Genomic DNA, 23,536 nt, shown 5'->3' with positions numbered 1-23,536 from the left:
TTGATTATATATAAATAAAGGCTGCAGGTAAATATGGCATTTATTTTATTTTAACATGTGTTTATGTTTAAGTTCACTTCAATGAAAAATATTTTTTAAAGCCTAATAAATGTTGAAATTGATAGCTTTTCAAATGAGCATTTGTGCTAAGTTTGTGTGTTGTTGTTTCTTCTGAACTATGTTGCAATGGTTGATACTTTTCTTCTTCGATCCTGCCGAGCCAATGTCCTGTTGATGACACGTCTCCGTGCTGCCCTCCAATGTTTGGTAGAGAGAAAAAATTGTACTGCGCATGTGTTGAACTCACCCATCCGCAGTTGAGTATACTTTGAAAGCTGTGCGGACACGACCGGACGTGGAAATTGAAATATACCCTGGGCTTTAGTGTCAGTGATACTGGCCTTCATTCTTAAAAAGGAAGTATAGTACAGGAAGCTGCAAGTATCATAAAAGTAATCAATGCGACTTGAGTGCCATATTTTTCCAAGTCTTTTGAAGCCATTAGCTTTGTTTGAGCACAGACTGAATTTTAAGTCGTTATTTACTTACACTCTCCCTCTCCAGTGAATCAGACTGCTGGAATCTGATCGAAACAGTGAGTTGAACTGAATCAACTCGCCATGACTCTGTTTTCCTCATCCCTGCATGACCCACATCCAGGGTGCTCTTAGCCAGCGGAAGCCAGTAATAATCAATTACCCACAGGGAGAACTGTGACATCAGTTACTCAAAGACAGCCGAATTTAATTTCCTGCCCTCCATCCGCCGCGTAATGCCATGTTAATGGTTTCCTGCTCAGAAACATTACGGCTGCCACAACGAGCATCAATTTGTATCTGCTATGAGCAGCACCACAGTGAGCTGACCTGAGCCAAACACACTTTTCTCTGCCATGCATTAAAATTGGGACTGTAGAGTTTAGACCAGGGGTCGGGAACCTTTTTACCAAGAAGAGCCAAAAAAAAAAAATTTTAGAGAAATTTTTCAAAAGAGCCACAGCAAAATTTACACCTGTTTATTAGAAATATTTGCGCATTTTAATGTAATAACAACAGCATTAACATACCACTTGCAATGTTAGTAGTTCTGGTAGTTGTATAGAACACCAGTAGGTGGCAAAAATGCAAACTAACGATTACAGTAGACTCTACGCTGAACTTGCCTTCTCTACTGATTTTTTTTTTTATTGTGTTGACTATATAGCAGTGTAGCAAAAAACAGTGTCAGTGTCTCATTTTATCAGAAGCACAACTTGCACAACTCTTCTGCCATGTTTTTACACGGGGACATCTGACCTTGACGGACTCAACTGAGTAAATAAACCAGAGAAGAGTTCCACGTAAAAGAAGGCGGAGTGCACACCTACCTATTATGTAATTGTCACGGACCAATTGCAGTTTGAAAGTGTTTACCAGCTGTGCATACTTTTCCGAAAAGTTCGCTTTGGCAAGCCATTTCTAAGTCCTGAAACGAACACAAAACGAAATACATTTTGGTCTGATTTTGTCTGAAATGACATATCAGTTTGTTCTTCGATTTCACTTGAAGTATATCGGGGCATTAATTTGCCAGTGGTTCCTTTTTTATAATGGAGTTTTTCAGTTTATGAGTAAAATAAAGTCTGCGGAAACATAAGTTGACGATGCTTGGACGTTTTGTTCTACAACGTAAATCACACACACACCCCAAACTTTCTTATCTAGTTGCTTATTAGAATTTTTTTTATTTTTTTTTATTAACTTAACAGATTCAAAATATGTGTTTTCAATATGGGTGTGTGTAATTTCTGTTGTAAAACAAAACATCCAAGTATCGTCAACATATGTTTAACACAGGCCTTAACTTACTCATAAATTGAAAAAGCCCATTATAAAACCCATAGGACAGTCTTGAGGGAACTACTGTGTTCCCGGTCTTCTGGGTTTTGATGTCATCCCTGCAACGCTCTATTGTCTGTGAAATTTCCTAGCAATTTCTGAGTGAAAATTGTGTCTACACCAATTTTTTTTGTGTGTAGCTACTTTGTGTAAACAAATTTTTGCTTTTGAATAGTTGGTAGCTTAACTAGCTTCATTTTCTTTTTTTGCCCAACTCTGAGGCTGACTGCGTGTTATGCTAAGCCTGTTTTTAAGGTCTATATTTTTATCCACTCCTACAGTAGCATTTTACCCAAGGATAGTAAACGAAATGATGTTTGTCTATGTTATGGCAAATTAAAATAGTGCATAAACTGCACCTTCAAGTCTTAACCTTCAGTTTTCTTGCAGTGACTCATCTTTGCCTACTCCGAGAGGCTAAATTTCCTCCTACACATCCTCAGTTGACACCACCACCACCACCTACAATGCAGCCTGTATGTTTAACCTTGCCTGCATTCCTGGCAACAGGGCACAATAAATAACAAAAGGAGCTGCGTCCCAGACAAAACAAGCGTTTCAGGCAACAAACTTTGGTCGCTCTTGCAAGAACATTTAAAGCTGAATTTTTCCGTCACGACTCTGCACCAGGAGTCACGGGCTCTTGAGTGAAAATGAATGGAGGAGTTTGAATGCTATAGAATGTGCTTGATAGGGAAATGATGGTCATGGTTTCCAAGAACTTGGTCGATTACACAATCGCACTCTTTTTATGAGAGAAAAACAACCACCTTGCTGTCAATTATTATTATTATCATGGATAGATTTGAAAGAAAGTATTACTTTTATTCAGAATGGATGCATTAAATTGAATAAGTGACAGTAAAGACATTTTATAATGTTACAAAAAATATATATTTAAAATAAATGCTGTTCTATTGAACTTTCTGTGCAACGAATCTTGAAGGGAAAAAAAAGTAATAATAAAATATTTATTTTCTTGAGCACCAAATCATGTTAGATTGATTTCTGCAGGATCATGTGACATTGAAAACTGCATTAATGGCTGCTAAAAAGCTGTTATTCACATTAAATTTCATTTTAAAATTAAGATAAAATACAAAACAGTTATTTTAAATTGTAATAGTATTTCACAATATTAAAAATATACTACTACTACTAATAATAATAATATAATAATGATAATAAATAAATTATATTATTAAATAAAAATAGTATTAAATTATAGTTATTTACAAATTTGTTCATTAGGAGTTTATTAGGTTATTGATGTTCAAGATGTGATGGAATGAGCGCCACCCGACCTTCTCAATGCCCACACGTTGCCCTCCTTCATACTCTGGACACATTGTTTTAATTTTCCATACATTTCAGTTTTGTGATTCCTTCAACCTGATTTTAGGGTGTAAGGAACCATTTAGGTGTGTGTGAGCGTGAATGCGCCTGATGACTCATCCAGTCTGTGGGATCTGAAACTGTGCCTCCAATAGGAATTGGGTCAGAGCACAGCATTCATCGTCCCTCTTTGCCCGTTTTGTGGAAGGATCCCCCATTTTATTCAAGCGAGGGCTTCTGATTTGAGTTCCACCAGTCGAATTTATGCTTTTGATTCTAATTTAATGATTTACAAAGAATCCCCTATACTAATTATATTACATCATTCAGTCTGATTGTTTTTAAATCCATTCTTTTTATTCCAGATCTATGAAGCAAGTTTTTCAGTGCATCCTGGTTTACATAATCGAGTTATATCATATCCTGTGGACTTGGCATTTAGTGGTTTCAGGTCACTGGTGGTATCGGCACTCATTGTGAACACGGCTCATGGAGAACAGATGAGAGGGTACTGACAGCGATCTGCGGGTTTTATCGCTGTGTTCCTGATGAGGGTGTACACTTCAGTCACAATCGAAATGTGACATAACCACTTAGTCACAGGGCTGGTTATAAAATGCTGCAGTTTTGTGGTATCTCTGAAAACGGATATTTATCTTCCCTGAAGCCAACGTGTGGGCGAGCGAACGGTGGTTTGATTCGAGAACAGACGGAGAGGGAAAAAGGAAGCGTCTGCTTCCCCTACCATAGCGTGCGGGAGCCATCTCTGATATTCCAGTCTTTCAGTACAGCTTTGTGTTTTCTATCTTTTCATCTTGAAGACTAACCAAACTGCTCTGCCTTTGAAGCCCAGGGTCAGGGTTGGCATGTACATGCATGTGTTTGTTCGTCTCGGAAGTGTGTGTTTCTCATTTCGGGACAAAAACCCATTTCAAAGCCCATTTCCTGAGCACTGTATACACACCAAAGCAAAAGCAGGTCCTCTTTGGGCTTCACCTGACCTTCTATCTGAAGCTCATGGTGCTGCAGACAGCTGTGGTTTTGGTCCCCTGACAGGATATGGCCTACATTCAGAGTGACAAGTGTTGGTTTCACTTTTCCACTAGGCCAGCCAGCATGAGGGTCAAAGACACCATCATAAAGAAGTGTCAGACTTGGCTTGCAAAAATAGCCGTCATCATAATCAGTGAAGTAGGACATGTGCAAATATGATAACATGACATAGCAGTGCAGTGATTTTTAACTATAATTAACTATCCAGACAGTAATGCTTATAATTCACAAGTCTCTTCACAATTCACAAGTCTATTGTGTGTGTGTGTGTGCGTGCGTGCGTGTGTGCTAAAATCAGTGTAGGAAAAATGCCTTTTATTTCTAAATATGATCATTTTTAGGTAAAAATCATACTAACATTTATAAGTGCACGACAGGAAACACTATAAAACAATGCAATTCATGACCCCTTTAAGCAATTTTGTGTATATATTTTATGCTCTTTTAAGAGCATAATCTTTTAAGATTAATAGTTTATTCATTGAAAACCATTAAAACAATGAATACCTTTTTAAAAGGTTATGAATATAAAATTGCTCTTTCCTTTTACCAATTTTCCCTGTCAGTTGTTTCAGAACTGTTTCAGTCGTACAAAATCGAGTCTTATTGAGTTCTGGAGCCAGATACTTGCTTAAACCCCATTAGCCAGCCTTTAGAAGACAATTCACATGGCGGAAACCAGCCTCTGATCCATAGAAAGACTGTTAAAAGAAAAAGAGATGGAGACATTGGGGTATAAAGAGGCTAGCATGTCAAAGAGCTAATCCTTCCTTGATTTCAATAAGGATTTCCTTGTACAAGAGAGCTCACTTTAATGGCATTACATGGCATCCTGTGACAAGGAAATATCTCGTCACAAGACCAGATCAGTCAGTGGTTTAGTGGCACTTATCTTTTTAAAAATAAATAAAAACGAACTGTTTTGGGGGCTGCCTAACCATACGTTTTTGCAAATGAAGGACGTTTGACATTTCTCTCACCGACACGGACACATCGTTCTAATATTAGCGCTAATGAGGAGCCGATATTGTTATGAAGAGGCCATTGAGAAGGTGTCTTCCCATTTCTTAATGAGTATACAACCAGACACGACTTCAATGTCTGCTCTGATCTTGTCAAGTATCCAGTCATTATGCTCCATTTCCCAGGTGTTCAATGAGTAACGCAGTGATATTTCAAAGGGTTGTTGTGGGGTTTTCTATGTTGTTGAGGGAGCTCATAAATATTCCCAATGGCCCAGTGAAGTACCTGCTTAGCGGCCAGCAAGCCTGTTGACATAAATTATATCTGCGCTGGCATAAAGACCCCCGATTTGGCCTCAGAGCTGAATGAATATGTTCAAACTGTAATGACCCACCTGTGCCCACTTCAAACTTCAGACTGAAACACCATTTTTGACTGAACACAACAGTTGTTAATAAGGTGCCCATTCTCAGAACGGTCCAAGAAAGATTGAAGTCAGTTCACATATCGCTTACACTGTCACCAAGGGAACAGAATGAGTGTAACTCTTTGCGAGCAACCCCAGGTACCCCTGTTGTCATGGTAACTGGGGAAGCAATCAAGAAGAGGTCACTCATTCACCCTGCAACACAGGCTAGTTTCTTGCCCAACCTGAGCCCATTGAGTAAGAAACTCTGGGCCAAATCTGACCTTTCTGCAGCGTTGTGCGATTAGTCATGACAGTATGAAATGCACGATAACTCTAATGTTAGAGCTGTGTCTGCTTTGAAAAGGTTACCTATGATTTTTCCTAGAAAGCCTTAGAATAGTCATAATTAATTGTCTTGTGCAATAAACAATATGATCTGTGCCCATACTTTATACTTTTTTTTTTTTTTGTTATCGAATCACATACAGCTTACAATTTTGAGACTCACTTGGTTGTTCATATTACAATGCGTAGTTAAAGATGCACATTATTATCTTTGTCAGTAGTATTTTACAAACAATTATTATTTTAAAAATATATATTTAACTTTTATATAATTATTTTTATATTCTAAAATATTATAAATATTAGGTATAATGTAAATATTATAAAATAATGAATTACAATTATTTTGTTTGTACAGTATTGCTTAATATACAGTTAAGGTCACTTGCAATTCTTTGGCATTTCTAGTACAAGTACTAAAATAATCCTGAAAGTTGGCATGAAATGAAAATTTACTTAAATCTGTTTAAAAGTGATTGATCTTATTGTGGACCGTAAATACGTTTTATTTTATGTTATTATTATTTTATTTTTTTATTGTATTTTATAATATAATTACTCAATCTACTTGTGAAACAACAGACGTCTTTCAACAGGCATATGCCAGACTTCTCCAATCATTAAAGGATTAGTTGACCCAAAAATTTTAATTATGTCATTTATTACTCACCCTCAGTTCCACACCCATAAGACCTTCGTTCATCTTCGAAACACAAATTAAGATATTTTTGTTGAAATCCGATGGCTCAGTGAGGCCTGCATAGGCAGCAATGAAATTTACACTCAAGATCCATTAATGTACTAAAAACATATTTAAATCAGTTCATGTGAGTACAGTGGATCAATATTAATATTATAAAGTGACGAGAATATTTTTGGTGCGCCAAAAATTGACGCAATCCGGATCATGATTCAACACACTGATTCATAACGTTCCGAAGCTTCATGCAGCAGTGTTTCAGTTATCATCATATAAGTTGTTATTTAGTTTTTTTTGGTGCACCAAAAATATTCTCGTCCCTTTATAATAAATATAATAAATTACATTTTTGGGTGAACTAACCCTTTAAGGCCTGGGACACACTAGACGATTTTCACGATTAATACTGTGGGAGATCACAGACATAATAACCGTTTCAACCGATTTTTAGCATTATAATTCTCTGAACGCACACACCGACTAGATGATTCAGCCAGACCGCGAGACCAAAATTATGTGGGTGATCTTCTTTGTCAATACTCCACTTTCATGGCATGTTTCAGCTAGAAGCATGCAACATCCGGTAGGCGATGTTTGCTCGCTCTCATTGGCTAATGCTGGTATCACGTCAGAGGCAGCCCAATCAAGAGTCGTAAATTCAGGCTCCTTACATCCGGCTCAAATTTGGGCTTGCAGTCTTCAAGTGTGTGGTCGGCCTAAGTCCACCCCCAGGAAGCTCACATTCATCTGCCTCCATTCCTCCAAAAACAATCAATTTTAATGGAACCACTAAGGAACCAGAACCATTAGGGGCTTTGGCAGCAGAGGAACCTTTTCATAGTTCCTGTAACTATTGGTGGAAGTACCCTCTTTTTGGTGTGTTTGCACCGCAGGAACTGGAAATGATTTTAGTTCTAGGAACGCCTTTTGGGGGAACTAAATTAGCTCCTTCTTCAGAGTAGGGTCTAACCCAGCACAATAGGAACTACCAGTGACGTAAGTACAATGATTGGCCAAACGCATGTGAAACACTGGCCATTTTTAAAAAGCCATGCAAACACAGTTTATAGTCTATATATTTACTCCATGAACATGGAAAACGGTGACAGATGGGCCAACGCCGAAGTCCAGGCACTTCTCAACATTTATGCTGGAGGAAATCCAACTTGACTTTGAAGTGACCAAGTGAAACATGATTATCTATTTCTGCTCAGCTGACGATATTGGGCATCAACTATAATGGGCAAATGCTATATGTTTTTGTATACCTTTTACTTTCTTTATTTAACGGTTTAATCTAATAACGTATAAGATGATAGGATTGTTAAACAGATCGTAAACTAATGAAGTTTCTAGGCTCTGGCTAAGCAATTCTCAGCGCATCAAAATAAAAGTCCCAAACCACTACCAGAGCGGCATTTCATAAGTGATGGCTTATGTCACTTCAAAGTTTCAACTGCCAGTGCGAATGCAACCAGGAAAATGGTCCTAATGGGAACATTTCGTTCTAGCGAGACTGCTCTGGTGGCTAATTCCTAAAACTTAGTTCCTATAGCTATCTGGTGCAAAAGCGCCTATTTAGAGGAATCTGAGCTGGAACTTTTTTCCTGGTTTGAACCTTCATGTCATGCATACATGGAGACCCTTACCTTTTCACTCATTTTCGCAAGTGAGACACAGCTACTAGCAGAGATGGTATTTTCCAGCGGCTGTTTTCCATTATGATAGAGAAACTAAACGCACACAGAAGAAGATACTAGGTTTGGAGCATAGCGTGATCGAGCTCTGAGCTTGAAGCGTGTAAATGAGGCTAGCAGATGTTTCCCAGATGTGGCTGGTGGGTGCCGGAGGACCCCAGAACCAACCCTTCCACACACTGACAGCTTTGTTCACCTCCTCCCCTCCCTTCCTAGGCCGTGATGCTGTCTCTCAGGCCTGAGCTTTGAAGTCAGGACGCTGCACAGGAAGTAAGGGGCTGCAATCGATTTTCTTCCTGCATTAGGACAGGAATGTATGACCCTCCCCTCCTCCACCTCGCTTTGTCTCTCTTTTCTGGAACTGTTCAAGATTTTGGTTGTATGCATGATTGGGTCAGAGGCCCATGTACTGATTCTGTGTTTCTTCAATATTGCAATATCATGTATTGCTAGGAAAATGATGATGATTAGTTCCGTTGAAATAATGTGTCTACCTTGTACTTGTATTTGTACTGTAGAATGGCAATATGTAAAATTAGTTTGGTTGAAATATTGAGAGGTGGCTCATTGCTGAACAACTTCACTACAAAAGAGAACACAACCCTGAACAGCATACAGAGTTAAATTTCCTATTTTCCCAAATTTAACAACCAATTTTTTATTTTTCAGTGGCATTCAGCTAAGTTAAAACTTTAATTTCGGTTTTTGTGTTATGGTTAAAAAAAAAATATTTTGGTGCATCACTGCATACTATGAACGTGAATGGGGACCAGTGCTTTCAAGATCCAAAAATGACAAAAAAGGACCCTAAAAGTAGTCTTTGTGAAGTCTTATGAAGCCTTAAAAAAGCTTTGAGTGAGGAACAGAACAAAATTGTACCTACTTTTGTTGTTTATTGATTTGTTTCTTTAGAAATGAGCACCTGGTACATTCTGCTAAATTTCCCACGTGAGAAAGAAAGTCATACAGTTTTGGAATGACATGAGGGTGAGAGGGTCAGATCTTTACATTTTGGTTTCCTTATTCCTCAGGATGTATGGAGCCATGACGTTGGGACAAGCAGCAGAGATCAGCCCATCTCAGGTAGTTACTCAGGTCCAGCTCAAACTCATTCACGACCCAGAGAAAAGGAGGATGAATACCCAGAAAGGTTTCCTGGTGGCAAGACAACATCTGCAGCGGAGCACTCGGGTATCCCATCAGGCCTTACTAGCACTCTGGAGAACATTGTGCAGCAGTTGGACATCCTGACCCAGGTGAACTGCTTTTAGGTCATCTAAGTCTGTTGAATAGTGCTTTTTTAGATCAGACGTAGCTTGTTTTCCTAGTCAAATCTGAACTTTGTTTAAAAGTATGGTCATATGTTCTGTTGTTTGACCATTTTTGGGGGCAAAATGCAGTCATTTCATTTGGAATCCACGCAATCAGGAATTTCGTGTCAGGGTGAAAGATTTCCCCACGCAGATTTCGCAACAAGTTCAAGTTGGTCACGCAAATTTGCTGTGTTGCCCAACAGAAAGTGACTTCCGTGTGAGCTGTGATTCAAAATAGCTACACTAGTGGCAATAGATCTTTTTTGTCTATGAAATATCACTAATGCGATTGTGCCTTAAACTGTTGGTTTTCGTCTCTCAGACCGTTGCCGTCCTCGAAGAGCGTCTTACACTGACCGAAGACAAACTGAGGACGTGCCTGGACAACCAGGTCCTGCTTTTGCAACAGACACAACAAGTGGACCGATCTGACGAGGAAACCGAGGGATCGTCTGCATGAGGGGGATACCCAACCCCAGTGGTCCTCGCTTCAATGGCGACTTTCTCTGGCCTGCAGAGGGGGACACACCAAATCCCTTATTCTTTTTTTCATTTTCACCTTAAAGACATCCAGCTGTGTCATTCCAAATAAGGACATAAGGACACAAGATGAAAAGACTGAAAGCAGGATGAAGGAATGGCAGTTTGAGGGATCATACAGCAGTCTCACCCAAAAAAAAAGTCATTTTAAAAGGACAGCTGCAGCTAAGACAACATCCCAGTCATGTTTTGACAGCAGCGAGGGCTGTCATCCTCCAGGAAGAGAGAAAGAATAGACATGCATGCACAGATTTTTACTGTATCCAAATTGGTTTGTGTCTGCTGCATCACATGTACTATATAAATAGAGACCATTATGAATGAATTACAGCTTGAGTCTTTGATACGATTGTGTCCCAGGCAGCATGAATGGCTTGTGCATGTGTATGCAAGAGAGAGAGAGAGAGAGACTGAGTAAGTGTCCTCAGAGACACTCGCAGTGTTGTTTACTCTTTCTCAATCAGCCGCAGCCTTGTGGCTTTCCTCTGGGTGGAGGTCAGACGGAAGCAGGGAGCCAATCGACAGAAGGGCCCAGCGGTGCTTGTTTGCTTTGCGTACCACATCCTTCTGTGTGCAGCAGCTCTGCTTAAGTCTTCACAACAGTCTCTCATAAAAACGGCAGTAAAAACAATCCATGAAATTAATTATTAGATAATGCACCTGATATTTTCAACATTGTGACCTTTCTGTGCACAACCCAAGTCCATTGTCTCCGGTGGGGGACTGAAAACGGGCTAGAGCAACCAACTTACGACTGAAGAACAAAGAGAAGACAATAGAAATCTATGCACGTGTGCCTGTGTAAAAGTGCTTGTGTGCGGTTGCCTGCTCGCGCATGTGTCTGTTTATTTATGGATTTGTGCACATGCAGGTTCTTGCAAGACCCACATATGGTAAAGTGGTTCCCTGCTTAAGAGGCAGGGGAAGGTAAACATTATACCCCCCCCCCACAGACATCAGAGGACTAGTTCTTCCTTCTGTTAGCCAGGACTGGCTGGCGTTGAATCCGAGCACTTTGAGGAAATTCCCTCTGACCTTCTGCTCTAGGGAAGAACAGATAAAGATGGAGGAATGGAAAAGAGGTTGCTCGTATTGTTTCTGCAGTGCCACCTGCACAGAATAGACCTGCTCCATTTTTTTTTTGATTAGGGGAACGTCTGTTGAGAGGTTTTCCCTTTCAACAAATATAGATCGTTTTATGGAGCGGAAAGTTTAAAGATAGGTTTACACCTGTTGTGGGTCGGAGATCTTTCTTGAAGTTTCCGAACTGGTGAGAGAACCCACGGTTTGAGCAATAGAGGATGAGAGAAAACACATTGCTGTTGGACTGTATATTAAAACTACTAGAAATTCGAGGACCAGAAATAACTGCTGCTTCAAAGCATTTTGATCTATAGGGCAGAATTGGATTCACTTGTTTTAGTCTTGTCATAAATCCATCATGCACTTATCTTGAGATCTGCGGCGCTCGCTATGACCTTTTTAAAGCATTTGTTCCTATTCACATCTGTGTTTTAAAGGGTCTTCACACCTGGTTTATTGAGTGGGGTGTTTTCCAAATCCAGGTGGCTTCACCCCAGTTTTGATTTATTTTTGGCTAGTATATAAACTTGTTCCAACCTCACATGGGAAAGGAGTTTTGACTACAGACATCAAAACAAAAGACAAAAAAGTAAAATAATGATGTACTTAAAGGGATAGTTCACCCAAAAATTAAAATTACCCCATGATTTACTCATCCTCAAGCCATCCTAGGTATACTTTCTTCTTTCAGACGAATACAATCGGAGTTACATAAAAAAATGTCCTGGCTCTTCCAAGCTTTATAATGGTAGCGAATGGCAGCCCACAATTTGAAGACCAAAAAAGTGTTTCCATCCATTATAAAAGTAATCCACACAGCTCAGAGGGGTTAATAAAGGCTTTCTGAAGCGAATCGATGGGTTTGTGTAAGAAAAATATCCATATTTGACACTTTATGAAGTAAAATATCTAGCTTCCGGCTGACCGCCTTCCGTATTATAATGCTTGCATTAGCCAGGACATTTTACATTTTTTTAAAACCCTGATTGTATTCGTCTGAAAAAAGAATGTCATATACACCTGATGTCTTGAGGGTGAGTAAATCATAAGGTATTTTTTATTTTTGAGTGAACTATCCCTTTAAATGACATGGATTTTTTTTTCTTTTTTGGGGGTTAAAAATATTAACTTTTATTTAAAATAGTTGATGTATAGCATGTCACACTTCTTGATTATTAAATATTTTCAATATTACATACATATTTTTGATCATTTTCGAAGTAATTTCAGAATAATTCGTAATATTTCTAATAATTATTATTATCTTTGATTATTTAAAAGGCTGTGGAGTATTTGCTCTATTTTTATCACAGTTGATGGAATCTTGTAGGCATTTGCAAACAGTTGCGAGTGAAATTTGCAATGGAAATTAGGACGAATTGATGATTGAAAAACAATGGGTTAACACAGACTCTCAAAGTGTTAAAATCTCCCGAAGAGAGGTGTTTTAAAAGGTGTGAAGGGTTAATAACCTCCCTCTCAGATACTTTCCTGCTTGGCTTTTCCCCAGAACCTTAAAACAAGTCTATCCTGCTAACCGAAAACCCCCTGTGCTCTTATCTCAAACTGTTTTTTTTTTTAAGCCCAACACCCTTTGAAGTCACACATTTGCACGGCCTGTAGCAAATCCTTTGACCCCAAGTGTGTTTTAGTTTTTCTTTGATTGAATAACACAGGGAACCTGATGTGTTTTTCAGAAGAGAGATGTCAAGTTCAAAGGACACAGAGGTGTGCTGATTAAAACAGCTGCACTTAATAAAATCTCAAAGGAACATTCTCAACAAAAAAAAGTGTTTTTATTTCACACCAAAGGCAATTTATGTTGTTGTTGTTGTAGATTTGTGTTTTACATTGAAGTGATTAGTAGTGATGTTTTACATATTGTTATGTCAGTCGCTTTGCTTTTTAAAAGCGTTTTGCCTTGATAGGTTTTTTTGTTCACCCGGGAATGCCATTCGTGTGGGAAAACGCCAATATTGGTGAGCCATTTGTCACGATTTTCCAAACACTGATTCTGTCTCTACAATTTCCTCTCACATCTGAAACTAGCCTATATTCTTTTGTTATGCTTACATTTCATAAAGTCTAGAAAAGGGACATTTTCCTGTAAAGTCTCATGAGCTTCCGGTTTTCATAGATATCTGTTTTTTTCTTTCTTGTGTCCATTCAGCTGGAGGAGGAAATGTGGGAACAGGCTGTCCCTGCTGCTGATAAGGACGTACGGAACTTCCCACCTTCCACATATGGGGCCGGTCCTTTAACTGGAAAGAGGTGCTACCAGGGGTCATTGCAAAAGCTAGAACATCCGTCCTGTCTCCCCACAACCGGTTTGAGAAATCTGACCTTGTCAAAACGTGTTTACTTTGTACTGTAGAAATGAAAAGAGGAAAAGAACTTCCTGTGGAAACATATCATTTTTTATTTTTGTATCCCTATCCACCTTGATCGCAGGGCCGTGCAGAGAGTTCTTCAGAGGCAGGGGCTCAAATGTAAAAAAGGGGCAATATGTAAATATATATATTTTAGGGGTGTAACGGTACACAAAACTGACGGTTCGATACGTAGCCTACCTCGGTTTTGAAGTCACGGTTCGGTACGGATTCGGTACAGCAGTATTACAAAATTGCTTTTTATTCAACAGTGGTTTAATGAAAAAAAATTGTGTCTGTCCTTAAATGAATTCAGTTATAACTAAAAGTTTCTTAAAGATAATGCTGTAAACTATATAGGGAGCCCTTACATATTGCTATTAAAGATTAACAATAGAGCCCAAACTATTAGCCTAAATTCATTTGCTATTTATTTTTAGATATAATAATCAACACTCATAAGCTTCACATAAGGCAGTTTTTGCATTAATATCTAAATCTAATTATTATAATTTTTTTCTCCAATTCGTTGTTGAAATATAATAATTTAGTGGCTGTAATTTTCATGACAGGTTTATTTAAACATACATTAAATAAACAAGACATCACTACAGGCTAAGTGGTAATGAATACATATAGGCTAATATAACGAATAGGCTAATATAGTGCATGTATTCAGTGAAAGAGTTAACGTTAATCTCTCTAGTGAACTCACAGCTGTGGACAATGAATGACTTCTGAGGTAAATGTGATTCTACATGACATTGTTTACAAGCTGTTTTATTGTCTTTTCGCGGTTGAAACACCGATGGAGCGATTACACAACATATGATACGTTTCAGTAAGTTGTAATGTATCCTCAACATACCTTTAATTTCTTTAGGAAGAGATGATCGCGTTCACTCGCGCGCCGCCGCTTGAAGTTGAACTGATACGCGTCAATCTGTCACGTCACATAATAGAGCGTTAAAACGGCATTTATCGTTTGAATTTCGTGATAAAATGGACTGAATACTTAATATGTTCGTGTGGGAACTCGGATTGAAGTGTGTTCCGCGCTTTAAACAAGCCGACTGTGAACTGTTATAGATTGTTTTCATAACCGTTCGGTGCACGCGCGCACCGTACCGAAAGCCCGAAACGTTAGTTCGTCTGTCCATGTAATTTTCAACCGATTTATGAATAAGAACAGAAAATTACCGCTCCACTTCACATGCCCAATGGAATTTGAACTTGCTTTGCCAGATCACGATTGGTTGGTGCCGATGACATGATGACAAACGGGCATTGGTGAATTGTGTAATACTTTAAAATATATAATATATAGATTTGTAATTCAACACATTAGCTCTGATTATGGATGAAAAAAAATATTGGTTTACTTTTTTTCCCGTAAGGCCACACACTCTCTGAAAGGACCATATTTGGCTCGAGAGCCGCTTCCGAACAGAGGAAAATCAGCAATCAGTCAAAACGCACGCAACCCATAGCAACGCGTTAAGGCAACGCCTCAACAGAAATTGTCCGACTTTTGAGCCGTTCGTTACTATTGTATACATTGTCATCAATGTCATGTTATAATAATCACATTTATTTAGTTTTATTGACCACGATATTATCATTGATGTGTCTGAGAGGGGCACTTTTGATTCATTTTGAAAAAGGGCAGGGGCTCGAGCACCCAAAGCCCCCCCCCCCCCCTCTGCACGTGCCTGCTTGATCTCATTAGTAAAGTATTTGTACAGAAAGTGTGGTTACTTGCATACTTTTGCTTAGACATTGAAATTTACATTATTGGAATATTGACAGCATTTGACTTATTTTAGGTTCATAAAATATTGAATTTATGTAATTAATAGGCTGATTTTATTGAGTTTATTAATGTTAATTCTGGTGCTGTATTAATTTATTTGCAGACAAACATTTATTTATTTACTTTATTTATTCTTTCTTTTTATTTATTCTTTCTTGAAGTTATTTATTTATTTGTTTAAGTTATATAAGTTATTTACCTTGCCTAAAATGTTAAATGTTACACTGGATGAAAATTATATAATTTAATTATTAATTAACAAATTCACTTTTATTTTGTTTACCATTTGAGAGCTATAGCTAAAACAATTACAAACACACCATAAAATTGCAAACGTAATCCATTCTTTAAAAAAGGATAAACATATTGGCAAATGTTTTTCATTCATCATTTCGTCCTAATTTCCATTGCAAATTTTCAGACATGCAACTCTTCGCAAATGCCTACAAGATTCCATCAGCTGTGATTAAAAAATATTGTAAATACTCCACAATAAATATTAGAAATTAGCTTTAATTATTATATAAATTATTATATTATATTTAATTATCTATATAATTAGATATAATTATTCAGAAATTTTGAAAATTATTTAAAAAAATATATGTATGTAATATTGAAAATATTTCATAATAATCATGACATCAAGAAGTGTGGCTATTTTTACAATGATACTTAATTAGTTAAGGTTATTTAATGAATTAACTAGTTTCAGCTAACAATAAACAGTACATTTGTTACAGTACTTATTAATCTTTGTTAACATTAATTAATACAACTGTTCATTGTTAGTGTTCATTGTCAGAGCATGTTGAGATTAACATCAACTGAAATTATTAAATGCTTTAGAAATATTATTTTTATTTTTAGTTCTTAGTACTTTTAGTAGTTAACTAATGTTAACAAATTAAACCTTATTGTAAAGTGTTACCAAAATACAAAATATATAAGAGTAAATTGTTGTTATTATTATCCGCGAATACTTATTTTAGGGGATGGTTGGGTTTAGGGGCTCAATATCTATAGTATAAAAACTATACAAATATTTATTTATAATATAAATATAATAGAAAGACTCTGTTTTTACATTTTAGATGCTGTCAATACATCCATATGGTATGATTCAGCAAATTTAGTATAAACGTTATGTATGAATGCCTTTAAATACTAATGAGAACCGACTAACAAATCATACATTTGTCAGAATGGCTGATTTGTCCTCACTATAAATTGCATGTGTTGATAAATCCATTTATTTACTGAAGTAAAAAGTGTGACAACTAGCCCCGGTCTTCCCTACAACTGAACACTAATTGTGGCTGACTACAGAGACACACAGCACATATGTGCCAGTACGTGTGTGTAGGACTGCATCACAGCTGATCTAGTGTCCATGTGCCTGTCCAGTCATGTGCCACTCGAACATCCAGACTCCATCTCCACATCTCAATCCTGATGGCATTTCCTTAAGCAAGACTTTCAGCCTATTCCCTTGATGCCTCCTGACTGAGAGCTGGCAGATGGAGACATCTGTCCAATCTTCCTTCTCTACACCCTCTCTTGTTGTTTGGGGCTCTAGCCGGGTGGAGTGAGTCTGAATGAACCTGTGCTGTTTGTCAGTTTATTCTTAAGGAAGTGTATGTGACGGTGAGTCTCAGCTTTCCATCTGGCCTGATTGGATTGGCTGCATGACAAGAGTTTCACTTCAGCTTGTTGGAAAAGTTAGGTCAAGTTAGGCTCCTACTCTAAACTCCCTGAGCCGTTCATGCTTAGAAAAGCACTCTGTTGATAACTTTTAAATGTGTTTGTGGGTGAATCTCTTGAATAAGTGGTCATATTTCACCCCAAAATAATAATAAAAAATAAAGTTTTTAAAAATTAAAAAAACGAATCCGTGACTTGATTTACCCCAAAGTCTCACTCGTAATGCTATATATAATGAAATTGTAATTTGCAATCATACTAAATCTACAATTTAGATTCGGGAAAATAGTAATGTCACAATGCAACAAAAAAAAAAACATTTGACTTTATGCAGGATACCATTTTAATATAATTGAAATTGTATAATGCATTAATAATATAGTTATAAATATATAAAACTATTCATTTAATAATAATGCATTTTATTACAATAATGAATTATATAAATGAAATATAATTTTAAATGAATATACGTAAAATTATTACTTTAAAAAAAAGTAAAGTTGTTTATTTTTGGGTGAAATATGAGTATGTACATTTTCGTGAGACTCGCTCCTATATTAGTATATTAAAATTATATAATTTCTTTGTCTTGCCACTAATCCTTGATAGGTGTAACTTAAGTCTTTATTCTTTGCAATTGGTCACATACCATTAAATGAATCAGGCTCTGATTTCATAAATTGTGCTGTAATTATCTTAACCTACTACGTATTATTAGATGAGGCATAACACTCCAAGCAGCATTATGCAATGACTGTTTCTCCGTTACCTATTTTTTTTATGACACAGTAGGATAATACACGCTTAGTCCACTTATGTCATGTCTTCTTCCTGTCTGTAAGCCTTTATGTAAGTGAATGGTCGTCATCCATCCCACACTGATGTGCAGGTGTGTTATGGGAAGGCCCTGCTAATCCCAAAAATTGCCAACAAAGCAGTGCCCTAGAGAACAGAGCGCTTTGTGTGTGTGTGTGTCTCTCCTTGTCTGTAATCCTCTCCAGGTGCTCTCGACCATTCTCAACTCTTCTAATCACTCAGCTTGTCTTCAGCTGAGGGGGCGGTATCTGCCAACTGCTGTTTTTGTTTTAGATTAGCCGCTTCCCTAAATCCCGACCCTCAGCCGGATGTCCCAAACCCATCTGTCACCGAGCCCTCTCCCAGAACGGAGGCTGAGAGGATACAGAGGAGGAGGGCAAGAAAAGAGGATGAGCTAGTGAAAGAAGTTAGGCAGTAATTGCATCTGGTGAAAACCCTCTCAGCGCTAGAGTCAGTTTTGCTGTTGCAAGGGCTATATGCTAATGTCCTGTTGTTCGCCAAGTTATGATTTGGTTAATTGATAAAGCAAAGCCAACTGATTGCATTGCTGTAAATGTTAGAAATTATTTGAAGGGGGGTTTGTTTTTGCAAAGTATAGCCTACAAGAACAAACCATAGATATGAAGATGATGCTAATTGCTAAATCCACAATTCTTGTTATGCATTTAGCAATTAGCATCAACTTGATGTCTATGGGTTGTTCTTGTATTCTTTGCAAACACTTTTTTGTGTATAATAGGTGGGATCTATTTAACCATAAATGTTGAATAGACCTTCACTGGGTATTCCTCCATCTTAAATCCGAAGGGAGCAAACATGTTCTTTGTTTGACTTTGCAGGATGTTCCTGCTTTTTGTCATGTGAAGTGAACTTCAACAGATATCTGTGCTCAGGGAGTAGGAACACAACTAATGTTAATATGTTGTTATCATCATAATTTCATTGTTATTCCGAAAATTGTTACAAAATAGAACCAAAGGAGACAATTGTAGCCCAGTCTTGAAGAGTAACTTCATTAGTGACTTTGTTTAGTGAAGTTTTTCAGTAGGACAACAGCTTGTTTAATTTATTTGTCAACCTCATTTGTTTTATTAAATGTGAACTTATAATAGTTACACATTAAGGAAGATATTTTCCCCATAGCTAGTTTGCTAGCTAGCTAATTTTTGTCAATAGTTTGTAGTGTAGCTAACTACGTTTTCATTCAAAGCATCTATAACTACTTAAAATCATGATAATGTAGCTTTACAAGCTTCATATAGGCCTTCTTATTAGCATCCAGCATTGTTGTTGACATAGCCTACATTGTTCTAATAACCCACTAGATGGACGTGGGAGACTCAGTTCTTGTTAGTTGTTTAGGAGAGATCTTGTTAGTGAGTTTTGTGTTTTCTAGACAATAAAGCTTTCACTAGCATATTTGCAATTTCACTAGCATTGCCTCCAATGATCTTTTGTGGAAGTGGTTGTCACATTTGGTCAGGTGAGCCTGTGTTACTGCCAAAGGTAGTTTTGTGTTAAGCAGGTTAAGAAGCATTTCGTAATCTTTTAAGATGCTGTTGTGCACGAGACCATGCTGGCAGCCCGCCTGGATGAGGCGATGACAGTGTTTCGTACGCAAACCTTCATCCAACAAGCTGGCAGGAATACGTCACACTGAGGTGGGCAGTATGCTCTCTGTCTCAGACCTGTCTCGCAGTCAGATTTACTGGAATGATGTTTATGTCTGCTATATGGTTAGGCTCTTTAAAATAGCTTTGGTGGTTGAATTTAACATGTGAGGTGAATCATACTAGCTGAGCAACTGCTAAGTATGCTAAGTTGAATCCATACTGTTTATAGTATGCCTTTAAAAATCGATCCTTGCTCAAATAAATTAAAATATTTGAATTCTCAACCCTTTTTTTCAAAGCTACATGTACAAATTTGGACTACATATACGTACAAAACAGGCAGGGTATTATGTTGACCTTTTGGATAGTTATGCTAGTTATACAAGTCTGCCTTCAGTTACGTTTTATGTGGTAAAAAAGCTACATTTAGCATGTTCTATTGCTAGCTAAGCTAGTACTGCAATAATTTCAGATGAGTTTCTTTCACATGCCTAAACTCGTTCATGTTGAGAATTAGGCTATCTTGACGTTTTGGGAGTTAGCATTATGCTGTGCAAATGCTAGCATGGTAAAAACCTAATTTGTGTGCTTCTCGCCTACAATTAACATAACGTTGTAAAAAATGTTGTTTGGCATGCTAATATGCTATTGCTAGCTAGTAAACAGCAAGTGATTCATTTGAGCTAATAAATGCTTAAACTTTATAGGATTTATTGGTTTCATGTTGAGAATGTTATGTTTAGTGTTCTAATTTCTGTTTTGGGAGTTAGCATTATGCTAGTTCATACTATTGCTGTGCAAATTGCTAGCATGGTAAGAACCTAATTTGTGTGCTTCCTGTCTACAATTTACATATTTTATAGGAAATGTTATATTTGGCATGTTACTATGCTAATGCTAGCTAAGCTAATAGTTAACTGCAAGTGATTAATTAGAGCTTGTTTCAAATGCTTTATTGGATTCATGCTGACAATGTTATGCTTGTTATTCTGCTGTTTTGGGAGTTAGCATTATGCTAGTTATCTTATACTATATATTGCTGTGCAAATGTTAGCATGGTAGCCTAACAAGAAGTCTCATTCTTGTGCTTACCATCTTTAATTTACATTATACGTACACATGGGAATTTGCAAGTATTTTTACATTTTGGTAAATTCGTGGATCATGCGTATGATTTTTTACAATGTTATTTACGTTACCTTCAAGTTTACAGTTTTTCCTAAAAATCGTACATTTCTTTATGAATCACATTGTGCGAATTTAAACTAAATCATTTTTTTTTTATTGTAAATAGGGTTTATTTAGTTCATATTTCTGTTATACACACAAGGTATTTAAGTTTAATAATATTAAAGAAATAATTTTCCAATGTGTGGATCTGTTCTTCTTTTTTTTTCTCAGAATGAATGTGAGAGTTGCATTTCCTGCTAGATTTGCTGAAGTGAAAAGGCAAAGACAACTTGTAATATCTCACCCCTTTTCTTTTCGCACACTTTTGCAGGTTGTGAAAATGAGACGGTGGAAAGGATTCGGTAGCATCTGCTCTTTTCTTCTTGTTAAACCTTCATCTGTCAGGCCATGACAACTTTAACAGTGATTTTGACGAGCATCACGGTACATCCGCAGCTGGTAGGGGCTCACCTGACCTCAGCCTCTGTAATTATCGCGGCTTCTGTTTTCCCTCAAGTGCGGCGACTGTCTGCTAGCATCCAGAAGCTCTCGAATGAACGCTGTACAGGTAGGCATTACCAATCTAGAGGGTGGATCATAGTTCAGAAGGCCCCTCAATTTTAACAATTGTCCAAATAATGAGAAATTGCATTGCAAATATGAGTGAAATAGTCACAGCTGTGAGATCTAAGTAATTTGTCCTTGGGCTTAATGATTTAAAGCAGGACACTTCAGGCAAAAAAAAAAAAATGTCATGCACTGATCATTCTTGAGATGTTGGGTTATTTGGTTTTTCGTGTTGTTTCAGACGAGTGTAAAGAATCTAAAATACATGTTAAAGTGTTTATTTTATTGCATTTAATCGATTTGAGAAATTTCTTCAGTACCACTTGCTCCAAACTTTACAGTTTTATTCCTAGGGTTTTCTTGCCTAATTTTTTTTTTTTTTTTTGCATTTTAAGTTATTTTCTCATTAGTGGAGTGATGAAAACAGATATCCAACATCCTTTGACTCACGTGTCAACAAGGCTTTATCCAATGTTCATATTTCTGTTCTTGAAATTTGCAAATCAGTTTAATTATGTTGAGAATGTCTCAACAACATTTCAGAAAACCTATATTACAAACTATTCACCTGCGGTGTATTGCCTTAAACTCAACTAAGAAGTGAATAATGTAGTTTGGAATGAGACAACCAAGTGTAAACTCGACTGAGAGATTTAACACTCTTGTATTTAAGTTGAGGACTTGTTTAGTCTGGGCATTAAATACGGGCAGACCAGCGTGCCAGTCCAAGAATGCAATGAGTGCCACCCTCTCCTTTTTTCCGCCCAATGCAGATCATTTGTCTCAATTGCCCGTGAGAAAATTCGAATGGCACTTGAGTAATTGTTTCAGGATGTCTTAATCTGACTAAAAGAAATATCTGATTTTCTCAAAAGAGGGGAAACAATGTTCCCATTGAGGCGGCGGGACTGGCCATAACCTTGTGGGTGGTCCCGGAGCAAAGTACCTCAGATATTATTATGGAGCAGAGCTGCTTTTTGGATCCTCGCACCTTCTTGTAGCGTGACCTTTGTTAGAGACTCCCCTCACAGAGGGATAAAAGAGATGCTGTGAATATGCTAGTGGGGTGGCGTACCACTCCAGCTCCCAGCCTATCGACCGTCTCCAGCGGCTCTATCCAGAATAGCCCCGCCGTCTTGCTTGAGGAACTGTTGAAACTCTTTGAGGGGTGACGCAATACTTTTGGTCTGACTTACCTGGCTAAAAATGGGCATGTGTTGGACGAACACTCAGCCTTGGTGGGTGGTCCGGCCTTATGAGCCGTTTTCAGAGCAGCTTTTATGTCTTTGTGAAGCGAGGCTGAATATGAATGCTGCCACTTTTGTATAGTTCTTGTTACAGATGACGGGAGTGAACCCTTGCTGGTAGCCGAGATTTCATTTTGCCATTTTTTTTAAACAAATTAAACAGCAAGATATCAGAAAAAAATCTACAAACTTGCAATAATTGACATTTCATACATTGGCAAATGTAGTGAGGCTAAAATGTCTATAAATAAAAAGCTTAATATATGAGATTTAATATATAATAATATTTAAATAATTAATATTATATTTTATATAAATATTTATATATGTTATATTATTTTTTTAAAGGAATGTAGATATATTAACATTTATTTAATAGTATGTTAATATAAAAAATATATATAATAATAATTATATTAAATTTATAAAAAAAAACTTTACATTTCACACACTGGAAAATGTAGTGAGGCTGAAATAAAAAGCTTAATATATGATATTGAATATATAATAATAATATTGAAATATATAAATATTTATATAAAATATAATACATTTAAAAAAAAAACTATATATATATAACTAATATATATATATATATATATATATATATATATATATATATATATATATATATATATATATATATATATATATATATTAGCATGATCAAATAAATATATATCAATAATAATATTAAATGTGTTTTTATTAAATAAAGATTTCTTTATAAAAACTTTACATTTCACACATGGACAAATGTAGTGAGGTTGAAATGTCTATAAATAAAAAGCTTAATATATGATGCTTAATATATAATAATATTAAAATATATAAATGTATAAAGTATAATGTTACATTTTAAAATAATATAAATATATATTAAATACATATGTTAATATACACAATATATAATAATTAA

The 23,536-nt window shown here is 36.8% G+C and overlaps 1 protein-coding gene across 1 annotated transcript in view; it reads left to right on the top strand.

Moving 5' to 3' along the window:
* Positions 1-13,094, top strand: part of poc1b (POC1 centriolar protein B) — a 37,836-nt gene extending 24,742 nt beyond the window's left edge. Inside the window, exons 11-12 of the mRNA XM_079809243.1 lie at positions 9,411-9,635; positions 10,015-13,094. Coding sequence (XP_079665369.1) covers positions 9,411-9,635; positions 10,015-10,152 — 363 coding nt within the window. The 3' untranslated portion in view covers positions 10,153-13,094. The remainder of the gene's footprint in view (positions 1-9,410; positions 9,636-10,014) is intronic.
* The last annotated feature ends 10,442 nt before the right edge of the window (positions 13,095-23,536 follow it).

Source organism: Gobio gobio, assembly GCF_949357685.1.
Source record: "Gobio gobio genome assembly, chromosome: 25".
Lineage (NCBI taxonomy): Eukaryota > Metazoa > Chordata > Actinopteri > Cypriniformes > Gobionidae > Gobio > Gobio gobio.
This window is presented reverse-complemented; position numbering and strand designations above follow the sequence as displayed.